Source organism: Scomber scombrus, chromosome 3 (assembly GCF_963691925.1).
Source record: "Scomber scombrus chromosome 3, fScoSco1.1, whole genome shotgun sequence".
Lineage (NCBI taxonomy): Eukaryota > Metazoa > Chordata > Actinopteri > Scombriformes > Scombridae > Scomber > Scomber scombrus.
This window is the reverse complement of record NC_084972.1, coordinates 9,550,881-9,568,391: the sequence shown is the minus strand read 5'-3', so window position 1 is coordinate 9,568,391 and position 17,511 is coordinate 9,550,881. Positions and strand designations below refer to the sequence as shown.

Below are 17,511 nucleotides of genomic sequence, written 5' to 3'. Positions count from 1 at the left end.
TTTAAATCGCTCTTATCGTTGTTATTTGACATATTGTGTTACATATTTGTTTCAAAAGCTCAAAATGGGCCATAAAACAGAGGACTGTTTCTTCCTCTCACAGCGGAGTGGACGCGCCGGAGGGTGCGCTCGTTATATACACAACATACTCAACCTGGTGCGGAGTGATTACCGCTAACAGCAGCGAGTATTCTGGGTGGAGCTAACCGCTTCCTTCAAACGAAAAGCAAGAACCAAAACGAGCGCACCTCGTCTTTGCTAGACGATGTAGGATTTACGGAAGAGGAGTCCCAGGCGTGGCAGAGGAACTTCCGTCTTTCACAGCACAAAAATGGTAAGTCTGCTCTATCAAATGTGTCGTTATCTCTGCTTTTTTACACTTTTATACCGTCCGGCTATGACTACAACAGGGGTCATTTCAGCTGGCTAGCTTCGTGTTTCTGCCAGGCGGGGTTTTTGTTTGGCCGCGGTGAAACGAGAGAAGGCGAAGCATCCTCTGTACGGCTTGCAGAAACTGAAGTGATTGAGCTGAGCTGTCTTTTCTACCTGGACCTCTTCCTTATTTTCTCTGACCGGTAGTGCTTCTAAAGCTCTGCCGTTTGACGACGGAAAAGAGTGAATATCGTTGGTTTAGACAGAAAGATTAAGCTAGACGTGTACATGTACAATCTCGGCCAGTTTAAAGCATCCAATCCACTAACAATAATGCAGGAAAAATAACTCGGTTACATTTCATAATTTCTCGCTGCAATAACTGATACGTATAAATACAAAGTGGGTATATAATTGTTTGAGCTGCAGCCTGCTATTCCTGCACACAGCTCGCTTTGATTTCCTGATCAAACATGACCTTATATGCTGACCCTGCTGCTGGTGAAGTCATCCTCATCAGACAGGGAGCTTTAGTGTTTCCTGATCTGAATAACAAATGCCTGATCCAACAAAATGTTTTCTGCAGTGTGATCACACCAGAAATTCTTCATGTTTTTCCTCAGACAGCGACTCTGCGCCCGTACTTGAACGCTGTGAGGGCCACCTTACAAGCGGCCCTGTGTCTGGAGAATTTCTCCTCTCAGGTGGTGGAGCGCCACAACAAGCCGGAGGTGGAGGTCAGGTATGTACCCCTGCTTTGCTCTCCCCTGTTACTGCTGCCTCCAAGCTGTTTGCAGATGATCTGCAGTTGTCACACAAGTTTCGACTTGTGCAAACATGCATAAGAAAATCCAGGAGGGGGGGAAAAAAATGACACAAGCGTGGGCAAGACTGTAAAATTAGCCAGCGGGGGACTTGCTGCAGCCTGTTTTGCAGGAGTCTCCCCAATACCACCAGAAGAGTTTTTAAACAAATCACTATAATTTCTAGGGTATTTTTGTTTATCCCTGGGTATCAGGGTTTCAGGCACAATAACATCTGGAATAGTTTAAATCTGAGCAGGCCTGGTTTTGATTATACTGGATGGATTTTGCTGTGGTTACAGGAGCAGTAAGGAGCTGCTACTTCAGCCCGTAGTGATCAGTCGTAATGACAAGGAGAAGGTTCTGATCGAGGGATCCATCAACTCTGTCAGAGTCAGCATTGCTGTCAAACAGGTGATTAAAACCAGCGTGATTTGGATTATGTCTTGCTTATTTAGTAAATGTTCTGTCTTGTACTAATGTGTTGTATGTTATGATCGACTGTAGGCTGATGAGATCGAGAAGATCCTTTGCCACAAGTTCATGCGCTTCATGATGATGAGAGCGGAGAACTTCTTCATTCTGAGGAGGAAACCAGTAGAGGTAAGAAAGGGAGTGAGCAGAGGGGAGGGGTAATCTGATCTGTATATAACAGACAAAAAGAGGAATTAATAAACTGTACAGTATGACGGGACAGATATAAATAAAAAAAGAGGAATAGTGTTTAGCTTTTAAATGGCACGGATGTGAGATGCATGAACAATATGCAAACATTAAAAGTACTTCCATAATTAAAACATACATACATACATACATACATACATACAGACAATTAAATGATGTGATGTTTTTGTCATATTTGTTGACCAGTCTCTCTCACTCTGTCTCCTTTCTTGCACTGTGATTCAGGGATATGACATTAGCTTCTTGATCACTAACTTCCACACGGAGCAGATGTACAAACACAAGTTGGTGGACTTTGTCATCCACTTCATGGAGGAGATCGACAAGGAGATCAGCGAGATGAAGCTGTCCGTTAACGCCAGGGCCCGTATCGTCGCAGAGGAATTCCTCAAGAACGTAAGAGACTAGTTTTCTGCTTTCACAGCTCTAATCCGGATGTTGACATATAATGTGGGTTTGTCTTAATATAAAAGATACTCACGGTTCTAATTTATTTGGGTGCAACTTTTTTTTTTTTTTGGTTAAACACAGAAATGGGCAATAACTTGATCCTCTCTTCTCCACAGTTCTGATGACGGGGTCAAAATGTGCTCCACCACAAATCGAGGGAAATCTCCAAAGGCCAATCAGCACAAGAGTGGAGAACTATCGGAGGAAACAGCCAATCAGCGTTGAGATGAGAGGAACACGACCAATCTGACGACGACACCTGTTGCACCCGTCTCGAGTATTTCCCTGTACTCATGAATATCAATGACTGTATATAATGAAATATTTACCAGTTTCATTTTTTCTGCCACTTAGAACAAATGCCCAAACAAAGGCGGGTCCTTAAAGTATTAATCAAGTTGATAGCCATGAATACAGGGGCAGCAAGAGTGTGTTGTTGAAAATAAAATGGCCGAGTTTTTGTATTCTGTGTATGTGAGTCCGTTTTTACTGTCACTGTCAAATTTGTCTCCCAATTTCTGTTCAGGAAGCCCATGTTTGAGAAAGTAGGTGATTTATCACATGTAACGAAGAGCTGTCTGTACCGCAGCCACCAAAAATTTATGAAAATAATGAAAGATAATAAAGGTCATTTGTTTATAACTTTTTGTCGTTCATGTCTGTATTCTGTTCATCTTTCTGAGTCGTTCATGGTGAACGCCTGTGCTGCTGCTGTACCTATAAATGGATGTGTTCTGCTTGTGAGGAAGTTGTATTTAGTCAGCACTTTGGTCAAAGCTCACGTTATACACGGCCGCTGTGTTGTTTCAGCTGTGAGGAAGGGGAAGTAATACCTTAATGTTGCAGACAACGTGTGAACCTTTCTTTGTAAGGCAGTATTTGTTCACATTTATAATTTAAACTTAATCAACTGAATAACTTTCCTTAGCCGTATTTGCTTTACATGCAAATCCTCACCATAATTACACCACACAAGGCTTTTATTGCTGGAGGTGAATGGTATTGTGCAACAGCACTGAAGTCATATTGGTTGAGGAGTAGCAGAGGAGATTTTATTTAATTCAACAACCTATTTTGGAAATTAGACAAATAAGTAGTGTGAACAGGTCCATTAGGGCTCTGTGACAATATGATGCTCTTTTTTGAATATTTTGTGACATTTTAATCAAAATAATTGCTAGCTGCAGCCCTTGTAAATGATTTAACCTATTAGGTAAGATAATATTTACCTGGAAAATACATAATCTAAAGCAGGATTTTTTTTTTAAAGCATTAAAGGACTGAAACAATGACAGGCCGGTGTATAAAAATAACACATCTTTATTATATCTCTGTGGAGTTGGGACGTACATTTTGAAGTCATGACCAACATCAACACCAACAGCTTTGAGCTTGTTTTGTTTTGTTTTTTTAAATATGAAATGTCTCCATAAGTTCTTCACAAAAACATATTTCAATTTCATCAAAGGTCTGTGCGGAATTAGTACTTTTCAATTTTATAGTGATACATCTGTTTCAGGTTAGATAGCACAGTATATTTCCTGTGCACCTGACAGCTGAAGACGTTTTACCCCACAGTATAAAGTTTAAGTGACTGTTTGTTGTCACCATAGAAAACTTATATTGATATTGATCCAGTCTTTTCATTTATTGATTGAATCATCACTTTGCTACAATAATAAGCTTATAGTATCAATTTCCCAAGTAGGTGTGTAACCTTTAAAGTGCACATAAAGACACCTTCACATAAAACAATGATTACAGTAACCTTCAGTGCTGCACAATATATACACACAGAAACCGTACTGAATATAGCAACATATAATAACGCATAAGATAAATCTGCTGTGACCAAACCCTCATTTGATTCATAAATCATTTGGACCAACTGTGCAGAGTACCGCCACCATGCAGCATGTGTTCAGGTTCAGCTCCTTCACAGTGCTGAGCTCCTTCAAATCCCTTATAAAGGACAGGTGTACAAGTTACAAAGATAAGTGTGTATGTGTGATAGAGGTGGAGGGGTGGAGGATGGAGGAGGAGGAGGCACTTCACCCAGACAGTCACCAGCGTGAGTAGGTCGTGCACATTGGACGGGAGGAAAAAACAACACAGAGTCCGTCACGGGGGTGAGAGAAAGACGAGAGGTCCCATTTCAGCCTCACTTGGTACCAGCATCCTGTCAGAGGTGAGGAGGGACAGTGTGCAGGGCGTCCTCAGTTGTACGATGGATGTTCACATTCTGGAAAGAGGAACGCATCAGTGTCAGATCCCGTTTGAATAAAATGTGTGTGTACATGTTTCAGTTGGGATTGTGATTTAGTTGCTAAATATCACACCTCTGTCACCCCTCTGATACACTGTGCATACGGTCATATCACTTTTCTCAAGTGGTTTTGCACTTGAGATCACTGTTTCTCTTTGTCAGCGTGCAGTGGTGCATTTGATACTAGTTGTTATGGCTTCCAGGACTGTTTCCCTATCAGTCATTAGATGTGAGTTTCTTTTGACTGGTGCATCTATAATGTGTGTGAATCAAAAATGATTTGGCTTGTGGTGCAGTTGCTTATGTTCCTTTCTCAAAGTGCAGACTGACAGACGTCTTTAAATTATTGCATATCATATCTAAAAGGCATTCTATATAAAATAATCCACCTTTTAAGCAGGGTGATTCATATATTTCTGTCATATTCAAGTATTTTATTGTGTTTAATTTTGATGGTGTAAAGGAAAATAACAGAGGGCTTTGGTAAACTTTTTTTTTGATGTCACAATATAGATTTTATTTCCAACAAAATGACTAAGCTTTTAAACAAAATACCATTATTACTGCTTGAAAATAACGAGCATACAGTTTGCTATCACGCTTGCTCTTGGCAGAAAGATATGTGACTTTTACACAGTGAATGTTTTGTTCAGACGGATGAATGGCAGCATTTTTCTCATGCAACCCAGTGGAGACTTTGCATATGAATGAATGGGTAAATCTGAGTGTTGAGTTTGCACAGCAGAGAAGCAGGAACATGATCTGCAGATAGTAACGACAGGAAGGCAAGAGTACGAATCTTTTGATCTTCAAGTCAGAAATATTCTGTTTATCAGTCTAGACGCGTTTTATTTTAGGATTAATGCTCAATTTAAAGCATTTAACCCAAGATCATAGCTTCCAGATATTAAAGAGGAAAATAGATTTCATGCCAAGCAAGTGAAGCACAGAGAGAGTGTGGCACATATACATGAAATGCAGCAGCGCTGTTTGAGTGGAGTTTATTTAGAAACAGTAAACAGAAATAGCTTTCTCTGAATTCTGATCAGTGATATGAACATAAAAACTTTCACATTGTGGAATAAAAACAAAACAGTATTTCTGTACTTTCACAATCTTCAGTAGACAGTGGAGTAAAATGTGTTTCAGACATCCTTAAACTAGAGACAAGTTGTAATAGAAGACATTTAATAATAAGTAAATAAACACAGACTTAATTTGTTTATGTGCAAAATGGATTAAAACACACTACTTTTTTCTGTTGTGCAGTAGTGTACAACTAAGATGAGAGTATTCTAACTCCTACAAAACAGAAATATAGTGATGAGACACCGGTCACAATAAACATTGTTGAGTCATATCAGACAAGATCGATGAGAAAACAAACTACATGTAATCCCTGCTTCAACAGAAAAAGGTGCTGGAGTCTCATTGTTTCACAGTCAGGAGTACAGCATCAGTTAAAAAAAAAAAAAAAAACCTTCACCGGCTTTTCATCCATTCTCCAAAAATGGGAGAACGTATGTGACACGAGATCAGTGTCATTAGGATTAATAATCAAAAATTATAAACTGGATTCCAGTCAATTACCACCATCATTAAAGTATGAGAGGAGGAAGAGCAGAAGACAACAACAGTGGAGTGGATTCACTCAGAGGAAGGTGGAGAAGAAAGATAAAAAAAGGTTGCTGAGATTGGCAGGTACACATTGTGCGTCTGAAGGGTGCAGTGTGCGTAATGAAGGGTAAAGGAGGGAGGGGTAGGGGTGTTGGGGTGAGGGGCACTGCCTCATTGGTGAGCTGGCACTGTAAGCAAAGCCTCCTCTGACATCCGCGACACCTCTACGTTCTGTTCGATAAAAAAAAAAACACACACAAAGAGGGGGAGGGATCAAAACACGTCGGAGACCACGGCACGCATACTTTTAAAAAATGGAAGTGCAGTAAGATGAATCAATTCAATCTTTTTAAATTCTCAGCTACAGAAAACATGTGTCAGGAAGAAGATTCTTACATTATGAGTGCTGCTGAAACCCTATAAGAAAGTGGTTAACATACTCCACTCAAACACATGTTTACCTAAAGGGTGTGAGGGTGAAAGCAACAGAGGCATTTAGTCATAGTCTCTGTAATGACCTGATAACCTATAATCAACCACAAAAAACCTGCTCATTGCTATTTTATACCACTACATGGCCTGCTTAAAAAGACCATGATGTTCAGCACCTGAAGCCACTGAACCAACCTATTTGTGAAGCCTCATATCTCCTACAAAGTGGATCCATTGTGTGTGTGTGTTGTCATACCCACCTCTGGTTTTTCTCTGTGTGTGTTGACTGCGTCCACGTTAAGGAAGATGGACTCCACCTTACAGCCTGAGCATACAGACAGAAGATTAGCTTTATTAGTTTTATCATTCAATAGACAAAAGATTAATAACGTACATTATATGCTACTAAGAGACTTACCGTAGGCCACTGGCGTTAGCTTTAGCACAGTGTGCAGCGGGCACTTCAGGTAGGGTAGCTCCTCTGTGTGAAGACAAACACCAACAGTTCATTAAAGTACCGGAACAAACAGAAAATACAAACATCCTATACATCAGTTTCTGGAATCTGTAACCTTATGTGATTTAGTTTTTTCATTGTAAAGGCAGGAGCCCAACATTTAACATTTGCAGCTCTGTCAGGGTGTAATGGTCCTGCTCAGCCAGCAGGGGTCTCTGGTGCGGATTAGCACTGCAGTAACGAAATATAACAAATGGAACCAGAGCAGAACAGAGGGAATTAGAAAAAAATGCCTCTCTTTGATATAAGACTGCTTCCAGTAAAGCCTGGTACCATCTGCGTGTGAGGTAAATAAAGGCCTCGGCCATTATTAAAGGATGTAACGTTTTGGCAATTTTGTCCCCTTAGTTAATATGTAGACTGGTTTATTTAAAACGTTTATTTATAAAAAAGAAAAAGAAAAAAATCAAGGTCCTAACCGAATCGTGGATTTGGAGAAACGTTACACTCCTTGGGATATACTACTGCTAAGAAAGAAAATATGATTTAACTATTTTATCTCAACAGGCAAATCAGGTCAGTCAGTCAGGAGTGAAACACTTCTCTATGAAAGTATGTCACCAGCTTTAAAACACTCAAAAGTGTCACTTTACAAAACCTTTTAACCAGCACCTTAAACAGAACAGAAAATATTAGAGTTAAAATCCAACTGTGTGACTAAAAGGAAAAAAAATCCCCACCAGCGCTCTAATCGTGCGTGATCTGTGATGATCACTAACCTTTACTGACTCACCGCATTATTTTCTACTGATTGAATTCAGTGAATTTAAAAGACATGCAGCCACAACTGCAGAGGCGGCGGACTCGGCAGAAGCTGTATCTGCTTACTGATGTGCCTCATTAAAGACCAGTGCTTGTACAGCTTGAGTTTCAGGGACTGACCTGCTGTCTTGTCCAGGAAGTAGGCCAACAGGCATCGCATGACAGCCTGGTGACAGACAACCAGCACGTTCTCCTGCCTCTCCAACTCCATGATGACCGGCTCCAACCGCTGCACCAGATCCTCGTAGGACTGAGAGAGAGGAGACACCAAAAAAGATCAATCAGGAGAAGCAGAAAGCAGAAAACTACAATAAAAAGGAACAGATTTCATTGCAGATAGAGGATGATTTAATTGTGTCAGCAGTGGACATGTTTAACTCTCACTCTGACTTTATCACTATTTTTTTTCATTTTCATAAAAAAAGAGCACACTAACCTCTTTTTCCGTTCTACTTTATTATGATAAACAAATCCTACTGAATAATCAATCACAAGTAAACAGATTGACATTTTAGTGAGTGTAAAAATCCTTACAGGCTGTCTAGACTAACGCCGACTTTAACAAGATTCACCAAAGCTCTATATCAGCATTGTCCGCCCGGGCAGCTAACTAATGCCTGCATCCATCTTCCAGTGTGAGATTAATGGAGAGGTAATGGGATGGACTAAAGGTGAGAACAGACTGGCGGGCATTCAGGCCCACAGTACACAGCCTGAACCCACATATTTAGCACACACAGACACGGACACACACACTAATGTGAAGTCTTTGTTTACTGTGATCTGGTGTTTAGACAAATCTGTCTGAGAGGCAGCTTCTCTGAGCTGAGGCTCATTAGCAGAGCGCAAGTGGCTGGTAGCCATCTGGATACGGTTTAATTGTGTGTGTGTGTGTGTGTGTGTGTATAAGTGTGTGTGTGTGTGTGTGTATGTGTGTGTCATTTAAAATTCCAATCAAACAAAGACTCACTGTCCATAAGCAAGCTACCTCAATACTAACATACAAAAACAACATGACATCATTACATTACGTTTTAGGCACTGACCTCTCCTTTCGGGTACCGGTAGCGGTATTTGTCCTGGTCCCTCAGTGCAAACTCCAGGGGATAGTGGCCCTGGATCTCCTCATACATCATTTCCTCACACACGCCCTAAAATGACATTACGCACAGATTAAACTCTAAACTAAGTCTACGCAACAGATAGTAAACGTCTGAGTGGTGCAGCACTTACTGCGTCGATCTCATTCAGGACCTTCCACTGTTCATACGGCACGCTGAGAGCCTCGGCTGTCTGGATGGTTCTCTTCATCTGACTGGTCCACACCTTCAGGTCGCTGATGCCCTGCGTCTCGATGAACTGGCTCAGCTTCTTCGCAAACTGCAACAGAAGAGAAGAAGAAACTGACGCATGGGCGGAAGGAAAACTCACCTCTGGGTTTACATCCGAATGTTTGCTCAAAATGCTTCGTTAGATGTTTTTATTTGTGCGTTCGTTGTACCTCTTTGCCTCTAGGTGTGAGTCCTGAGTCTCCTCCGATGCAGCCCTTGACATTGAGCTCGCTTTCGCCGTGGCGGCACAGGTAGATGGAGCGTGGAGTGATATGGATGTTCATGAGGTAGTAGACGATCCGGCTCTGGATGTGGTCCAATACTCTGTTGACCAGATAGCGCTGACCCACATCCATGATCTTAATGTAGGAGAGATCCCTAAAAAGGAGACCACAGAGACATCAAACCTCCTGTTCAACAGTCTGTGATGTGAGTGAGATGAAACCAGACTACAGATTTAGAAACATAAATGAATCACTGCATGAACTATTATAAAAAAAATGATGGTGCATAAACAAATCTCGCTATAATCACGCGCTCACATCTTCATGTCAGACAGCAGTGAGGAAATATTTATTACTGACCTTATTTGAAAATGAAATGAACATTGACGCATGATACACATAATACATGTCACAATAATCTTAAGATTATTAAGATAAGATTTCAAAATGTTTATTCGTTTTGTTTCCCCATCATCTATCTCGTATCTATGTGATTACGTTTTATTGGTGTTTGCTTTTCATATCTAAACAGAACGCATTAGAATGATAAAATAGTTTATTCCATCATAAAATTCATAAATTAATAAATCGCCCCCTCACCTGTCCAGAACTTCATCCAGCGTCTCGTAGGAGTTTTCATAACACTTAATCCTCTTCATGAAGTCCTCCACAGCCTCTTCGGTGTTACAGTTGGTGTAGTCGGGGCTGCTCAGCTTCACTTGCTAAACAGGGAAATGGCAAATGACTGAGAATGACATGGGAAAAAACTGTCCTAATCTGAATAAACAGACAACCACTCACCACGATGTTCTCCTGTATGACGTCTGGGTCTTCACACACAGACTCTACAAAGAACACCTGAGAGAAAAGGGGGGGGGGGGGACAATCATGCTTTGTGTGGCTGTCAGTGAATGCAGCACCCCCTCCCCGAGATGTGACCCCACCACTTACCTTAAAACCATTCTGCTCGGCGAACTGGATGATGGTTTCCCTCCTTTCTCTGGTGGTGTTTGTCGCATCAAAAACCTGAGTAACACAAAGACAGAAGAAGGTTATAAGCGCTGACCAGCATTAAAAAATACCTCTCCCGCTGCAACATTTAACATTTAACCCACCGCAACTTGGCCTCCGTCTTCTGTGAGGTACTGTCGCACATCGTTCAAAGCTGCGGAGGCACACTGTCTGTAAAGATCACAGATAAACATGGTGGTGAGAAATGTCAGACGGTTGGAGGTTAAACAAACTGTAAAAGGCTGACAGCCGCTCTCACCTCCTGATCTTTAACCCCTCCTCATTATCTGGACGGAAGAACTCAAAGGACTTGTATATCTTCACAAAGTCTCTCCTGTACTGTCCGACATTGAACTCTACGGGAAAGACAGAGGCACGGACGCACAGATAAGGAATCAGCTATCCTACCAAAAAACTGCCTTTCCTACGATTGTGCATTGTTTCAGTAAAGTCGCTGAGGCGGACAATACCTCTGGTGGGCACTCCGATCCAGTTGAGATAGCGAGTCAGCTTCTTGGAGATGTAGGTCTTCCCTCTGGCAGGAAGACCCACTGTCACAATCAGGGTGGGACAGTTGGTCATACATACTGCAATGAAGGAGGGAGAGGGGAGGAAAGCTTCAGTCATGTGCCGATCACACACAAAGCATTTTAAACTAATTTCACTACATGATGTGTAACGCCTCAGTACATGAACATTTGTGTGTGTGACATTATCTGGAGTAAAAAAAATGCATATGAAACGTTTAAAAATCAACCCACATTAATCAGAGTGTGTGTGTGTGTGTGTGTGTGAGCTTAATCCAGAGCTATCTGTCATGAAGACAAAGTCACATCACGCCACTCTGAGAATGTTGTCAGTGAGGAGCAAGGGTCACGCTGGCACCACGCCGTGTGTCTGAGGAGCTTGTGAAACGCTGCACTTTTAGTACTGGAGACATCTGGTGAAAGCTGACAGCTACTTTCCAAAACCGAGCAGCAGTGTTTGCACAGATGACTGGGTCAGAGAGCGAGATGCTTTCATGGCAGCACACTTGCTTGTAAGATAATGTCCGTGTGAAGAGTCTCAGAGACACCGAGCATCACTGAGATCTTTCCACAGCCAACCCCACTGATGATGTGTGGATATCAGACACTGACACGGACCCATTTTCCCACAAGCGCTTGATTTCATTGACATTTAAAACAGTCTATTGATTCATCCTTCCTCAGTCAGACCACAGTGAGGAGACACTGGCCACATACAGAAAGTGACCAATGTGAGCGCAACTAAAATGCAGCAGGGGCGAATCACTCACTCACTCACTCACATGACTGCAGGGATACAATTCATGTTTACCAACAACCGGTGCTTGACTTGGCACATACCAACAATGACGTGGACGTCCGTGATGCCAGCCCTTTCTCCTGGATGCTCTGATCAATCATGTGAAATCCCTCCTTACACATCAGTGAGACATCTCAACTCAGTCGAGCTGAGCCGTACTGTGACACCCGCGCTAATATTTGAGGTGGCGTCAGCTAGCAAAACGGAAAGATTACAGCAGCGGAGTAGTTACCGCCTTCGTGCTCAGAAATGTGAACAACAACCCTCTGACGCAACACCTGAGACATGTCGGAGATACAGGTTCAACCGTTTAGTGAACATAGCTCGCCGTTTTGTCGCCACGTTGTCATACGCACCCTTTCTTTGAGAAATGTGCTTTTCGGGAAGGCCGTTTTTGCACGGCATCCAGATCTTCTTGAGGGGGTTTTGCGTCAGCTCCCGTGGGTTTGACGGTGTGTTGTCGTCCATTCCGGGTGGCCGTGAGGTGGAGGCAGCCGAGGCGGGGGCTCGGGGCCTTTTTTCCCCGTGATGCTGCTCTGAAGGTGACCGGTGTTTCATCCGCGCTGCTGTGCGGGGATGGAGAGACTGTCCGGTGGCTCCCTCTCCCCTGTCTGGGTGCGCGGTGGTCACGTGATTCGGTCTGGCCACAGTGGAAGTCAACGGTTGGCCGTAAAGACTACAATACGGGCGCAACGCCTTCTGCTGCTCTACCGTAAATGACATGCGATGCGCTCAGCTAAGTCTAACCAATACGGAAGTGCCACAACCTGCATTCTTCTAATGGCCAGCAGGCCTAAGCGATTGTAGGAAAGTCTGTGAAAGTGACCGTCTTTCTCTATGGATTCTGAGGAAACAGTTCCCTAATGAGTTTATGGTCTCAGTCATCAAGGGTGTAACTTTGGTTTGAGGAGGGGGGGGGGGGGGGGGGGGGGGGGGATTTTTAATCCCATTTCCTGTATTTTTTATACATTTAGTTACTATTGTGATACAAAATCCAGGAAATGGTGAAGTTGGTCATCATGATATTCTGCCAGAAAGTATATTACCACCTGCCTAGACTGGTAAAATCTGGACTGGATTATCTCAGAGAGGCCAAAGTATCTTTAAAAAACAGTTTAAGAATTGTGAAAGCTTTATTCTATTAATAAAAATGCAATACGGGCAAATTTCACTGTTGTTGTTTTTTGTTCATATGTAGAGCACTTTAGACCATGCAGGAATAGATGAAAACACAGTGATCGTCTGTGGAGATGAGGCCGTGCGGTTAAAAAAAAAAAAAAAATTGAAAGTGGAGGGGGGCACAAACGGGATTTTGAAAAGTGTGTGTGTGTGTGTGTGTATGTGTTTTTCCCCACTGTCCCCAGTGGAAATTACGCCCCAGTCAAACACTAGTTTCAAGTTTTCTAAAATACAGCATAACTTTCATTTTGTAAATTATGGTCCTACTTAGTAAAAGACTAATCAAATCAACACTAGTTACACTCAAGTTCCTGCCAAATTAGCAAAATACTGATTGAGACGATCACCACCAGATAAATCTTTAGTATATCACAGTATGTAATAATACATTTAGTTTGTATCACACTTTTCATTCATAGTGAAACTCAAAGTGCTATAGTAATAATAACATAGAACACACAACATAAAGAACATAGTAGATAAAAGAGCTAAGATTAAAAAGCCATCTTGCATAGAGAGGCCTTTAAAAAAAAAGATTTGGGTCTGTGCTGTCTTCAGGCAGTTAATAAGGCTGATCCACAAGTGTGGTGCAGCAGAACAGAAGGTTAGATGCCCCATGGTGAGGAGCTTAGTACTGGATCCTGGCAGCACTGTTTTGAATGTACTGGAGCTTATGGATGCTTTTGCCAGGGATCACTGCAAAGATCCAATTGCAGTAGTCCAGTCTTGAGGAGATAAAGGCATGGACAAGTTTCTCTCCATCTGACACGGTTCAAGAGGCGTGGAGTCTTAGAGATGCTTTTGAGATGGTAGAAAGAGAGTTTGCATAGATGTCTTATATGGTCATCTAAAGTCAGCTGAGTATCACACCTAAGACCCAGATTAGTGACTAAGGACAAAAGGGGATTTCCTCACCGTCAAATGTGAGATGTCAAAATTCCAGTATTGCTGCTATTTAACTGGAGGAAATGTTTGCTCATCCTTGCCTTTATCTCCTTAAGACAGGTGCTGAGAAATGGACTACTTTAGTTCAGTGTATCCAGATTCGACTGATAGAATATGAAAAGGAAAAAAAGAAACTTTATAATTGGTTGAGCAAAAAATGCTGCAGACACGGCAGGAGGAAAAGATAGAGGAGAGATACAGACTGAGAAATGAACAAAGGGAAGAGATCTTTTGTGGTATGGACCTCGTAGTACATTGTCTTTCTAGTACAATAAGACACTCAGTAGTTATTGGCTATAACCTGCAGAAGAATACATTTTTGTGGGGACCCCTCCCATGCACCGTGCCTAAACCTCTTGCCACCCCATGTAAAATGTTGTAATAAAAGGTTCATAAAACACATGCATTGTTTGATTTGGATATTCATACAGTTTTAGCTCGTTTTTACAGCTATTACGTAGCAGAAACAGTTCATGATAGATGAAGCTTAGTGCACCTCAGGGTCCCATCAAGGGGTCAACAAGGTAAAAGTGGTGAGGTGCAGTCTCTAATCATTAGTGTAGTATTGTAGTCATTCTTTAAAATTAGTCATTTAAAAACACACCAAATGAAGGGAATTATGAGACAGCAGCATAAAGCCAACCTAGGAATTCTGCTTGAAAGGCCATATGGTCAACCCACACAATTGTTATCACTTTTTGCCTGCATGGTTTCACTTCTTCTCAAAGCTTTTGGACCCTGCTCTATACCTCACATCAGCCTGTGCAGAGGCCAGAATAACCCGAGGGTGTTCACGGCCGTTAAGAAACCACTTTTACCAGATTTTCCATATTGCTTGAAGACAGCACTTTGTTTGACCTTATCTCTAGTTTGGTGTAACGGTTGTTTAAGACTTGACCCTGGGCTAAGTTGACCTGTTTTACAGGGCTGTGTTTGCTAAATGTAAATAACTTAAAAGAAAAGGCTTGTGTCATTTGTCCTCTTGTGAAACAATGTTGGTCACTTCTTCTTTTTTTGTATAAGGATGGCAAATACTGCACAAGGCAGCTTGCTATGTTCTACTTCAAGTATTGATTCTTTTTGGCTCACTGTCAGAGCTATCATTAATGGTTATTAACAGCTGTGCTTTTCCTACGATGACAAGTCAAAATATCTGCTGTGAAAAAGGTCTATTGTGAGAATAATGCAATATGTCATTCTATACTTAGTACAAATTGACTGTTAACATCTTATTACTGGCACTTACAGGTGCTGACGCTTACTGACATTTTCTTATGTGCTGACATGTCCATGAGGTGGCAGCGTTGCTCTCTCGCTTTGTATGTGTGTGCACCCAGACTTATACACTAGCAGTATAAAAGAAACACCTGTAATGCAACTATAGATATATGATCTTTAGCTGTACTGTTTATAATAATGTTCAGTTTCTGTTGGGAGCAAAGTGTCAGAGAGTTTGTGTGAAGAGATGTTTCTAATATTCTGTCCATCACAGGTGAACATAGATTGTCTAAATATAAAATAGTCCATTACAACAACACAACCCACAACGGCTTCAGAAATGACCATAGAGATTAATCCACAGAGAGCAAACAGAGATTATAATCTGTAATCTGTTGTGTTGGATTAAATAACACTGCACAGGTGTACGTCATACAGTGATGTGTCACTGTACATTTTCAGGTGAACAGGCCTTATCTGTCTATCTGTTTATATGTTCCTTATGTTCATATCTTATGCACAGTTTATATTAAGCTTTAGAGTCAGTCTCGATGGTAGAGCAACAGAGCAGTGACCTAAATGTGGTGAGATGGAGGTTTTCTAATTAAATAGCTCCTACTCTCTCAAATTCCCTGACTGCTAGTAGACTATAATATATGCCAGGGTCCACAAATAAATGGCACACTAACTCCTGCAGAGGATACAGTTTTAGCTTGTAGTGTTTCCACAGTCCTTGACAAACTGAGGCATGAAAGTCGGTTAAAGCCTCTAATTCAAGTATCTTATCTGCACAAAGCTGAAGTATGATATGTGAAATCACCAGATTGTATAAAGCATGTTAGTTAGGTTTCAGTAAGGTCTTACATTCAGTGTCTTACATGCACTGGGACATGAACAGGAAACAGATCTGTGAGCTCCTCCTCCTTCTCCAGCCTCTGACTGCAGCTAGCAGCTTTTAGCCAGCACACATCATTTCCCAATATAGTATGTGAACATTTCCCTTTCGCAGTTAAACAACATCCAACACGCAAGACAGGGCGTTGTGTCTCATGGAGCCATCGCTCAGTGTTTATAAGACTATACATGTTGTGAAAAGCATCGCAGCAGCCCTGTAGGAGCCTCAGCATTGATCACACACACACACACACACACACACACACACACACACACACACACACACACACACACACACACACACACACACACACACACACACACACACACACACACACACACACACAACAAACAGAAACACAAGAAACACAAACACAACAATCATCAACCTCTGCAACAGCATCTCCATCATGATCAGTATATGCATACTGGGAAGAAAACAACAACAGGCAGTAGTTCAAATGAATGTTGCGAGATCAGCTCCAGACTACACAAAGCCTTTAGATTGTTTTTTGTTGTTGTCCGTAAACATCCGCCTGTATCCTCATCTAAAGCCTAAGTGAAGCTCAGTGTGGTTACTATAAAAAGCCAGATGGGCGCCTACATGGTGCGTTATGTAGGGTAAAGGTCTCGGTGACAGCGCCAACACACTGCCAGCACTGTTGTTTACGTCTTAAAGGGTAACTCGACTTGCCCCTCACCACCTCTGTCATAAAAGATGCACGGTTCAAACTCCAGCATGCAAAGCTCCGAGGAGCCTCAAAACAAGTCATTTTTCTTACCGGTTGTATCCTGGCTCAGTGCGTGCTTGGACCGGCTGGAGCAGCCTCTCATCATGGGCGTCTGTCGGATGGAGCGCCGTATGTGTGTGTGTGTGTGTGTGTGTGTGTGTGTGTGTGTGCGTGTGTGTGTGTGTTGTTGGTGCGTCCGCCAGCAGCCCGCAGCACTGATGCTCACTGTACACACACCCACTGAGCGTGTGTGGGACTTCAGGGGCAGAAGTGGATGGAGTGAGGTAGTAGTGGCGTACCTGCCCCCCTGCCACCTCCCACACCCCACCCACCCTTTGACAGCTGGGAAATGTCCTCACCAGTCCTGTCAGGGCTCGAGTTGTACAGCTTCCCTTGACATTGATGGTTAAATTTAGCATACTGTACGCACTTAAGGACACCTTACAGCATGAAATCATTCATTTAAATGACACAGGCATATTCAAAGGCGTTTCTGCTACAGTTATAATTGTATCACAAGACACTATAGGAATGTTCTGCATTTTGGTGTACCTACCTTTCAGGATACACTGTGAATTTAATTCAATAAAATTTAAAAAGCATCACCATGTTGAGGATACTTCCTGTTCCTTCCTGTGCTACAAATTGTACATCCTTGCAGGAAGACAATAGACTGTTTCCAGGAACTATTTAACTTGCAGAACTAGTTTTACTGAAGTGCATGTAAAAAAAAAAAATCATGCCTCCAC

The 17,511-nt window shown here is 42.1% G+C and overlaps 2 protein-coding genes across 5 annotated transcripts; one reads left to right on the top strand and one right to left on the bottom strand.

The window, feature by feature from the left end:
- Positions 1-220: 220 nt before the first annotated feature.
- LOC133977290 (actin-related protein 2/3 complex subunit 4) lies at positions 221-2,951 on the top strand. The gene is made up of 6 exons (XM_062415397.1): positions 221-334; positions 996-1,114; positions 1,478-1,589; positions 1,683-1,778; positions 2,085-2,255; positions 2,426-2,951. The coding sequence occupies exons 1-6, from the start codon at positions 332-334 to the stop codon at positions 2,429-2,431; spliced, it is 507 nt and encodes a 168-aa protein (XP_062271381.1). The 5' UTR covers positions 221-331; the 3' UTR covers positions 2,432-2,951.
- A 662-nt stretch (positions 2,952-3,613) lies between these two features.
- pfkfb4a (6-phosphofructo-2-kinase/fructose-2,6-biphosphatase 4a) lies at positions 3,614-17,006 on the bottom strand. 4 transcript variants are annotated; one of them, XM_062444254.1, is made up of 14 exons: positions 16,814-17,006; positions 10,940-11,056; positions 10,729-10,825; positions 10,574-10,640; positions 10,410-10,484; positions 10,260-10,316; positions 10,059-10,180; positions 9,405-9,612; positions 9,137-9,283; positions 8,950-9,054; positions 8,024-8,153; positions 7,043-7,105; positions 6,885-6,949; positions 3,614-4,551 (listed from the first exon to the last, which is right to left on the bottom strand). In XM_062444254.1, the coding sequence occupies exons 1-14, from the start codon at positions 16,866-16,868 to the stop codon at positions 4,492-4,494; spliced, it is 1,368 nt and encodes a 455-aa protein (XP_062300238.1). In that variant the 5' UTR covers positions 16,869-17,006; the 3' UTR covers positions 3,614-4,491. The 4 variants fall into 4 exon arrangements, with proteins under 4 accessions (XP_062300238.1, XP_062300236.1, XP_062300235.1 ...); XM_062444252.1 differs by lacking the exon at positions 16,814-17,006 and adding an exon at positions 12,152-12,384; XM_062444251.1 differs by lacking the exons at positions 3,614-4,551; positions 16,814-17,006 and adding exons at positions 4,620-6,423; positions 12,152-12,384.
- Positions 17,007-17,511: the final 505 nt, after the last annotated feature.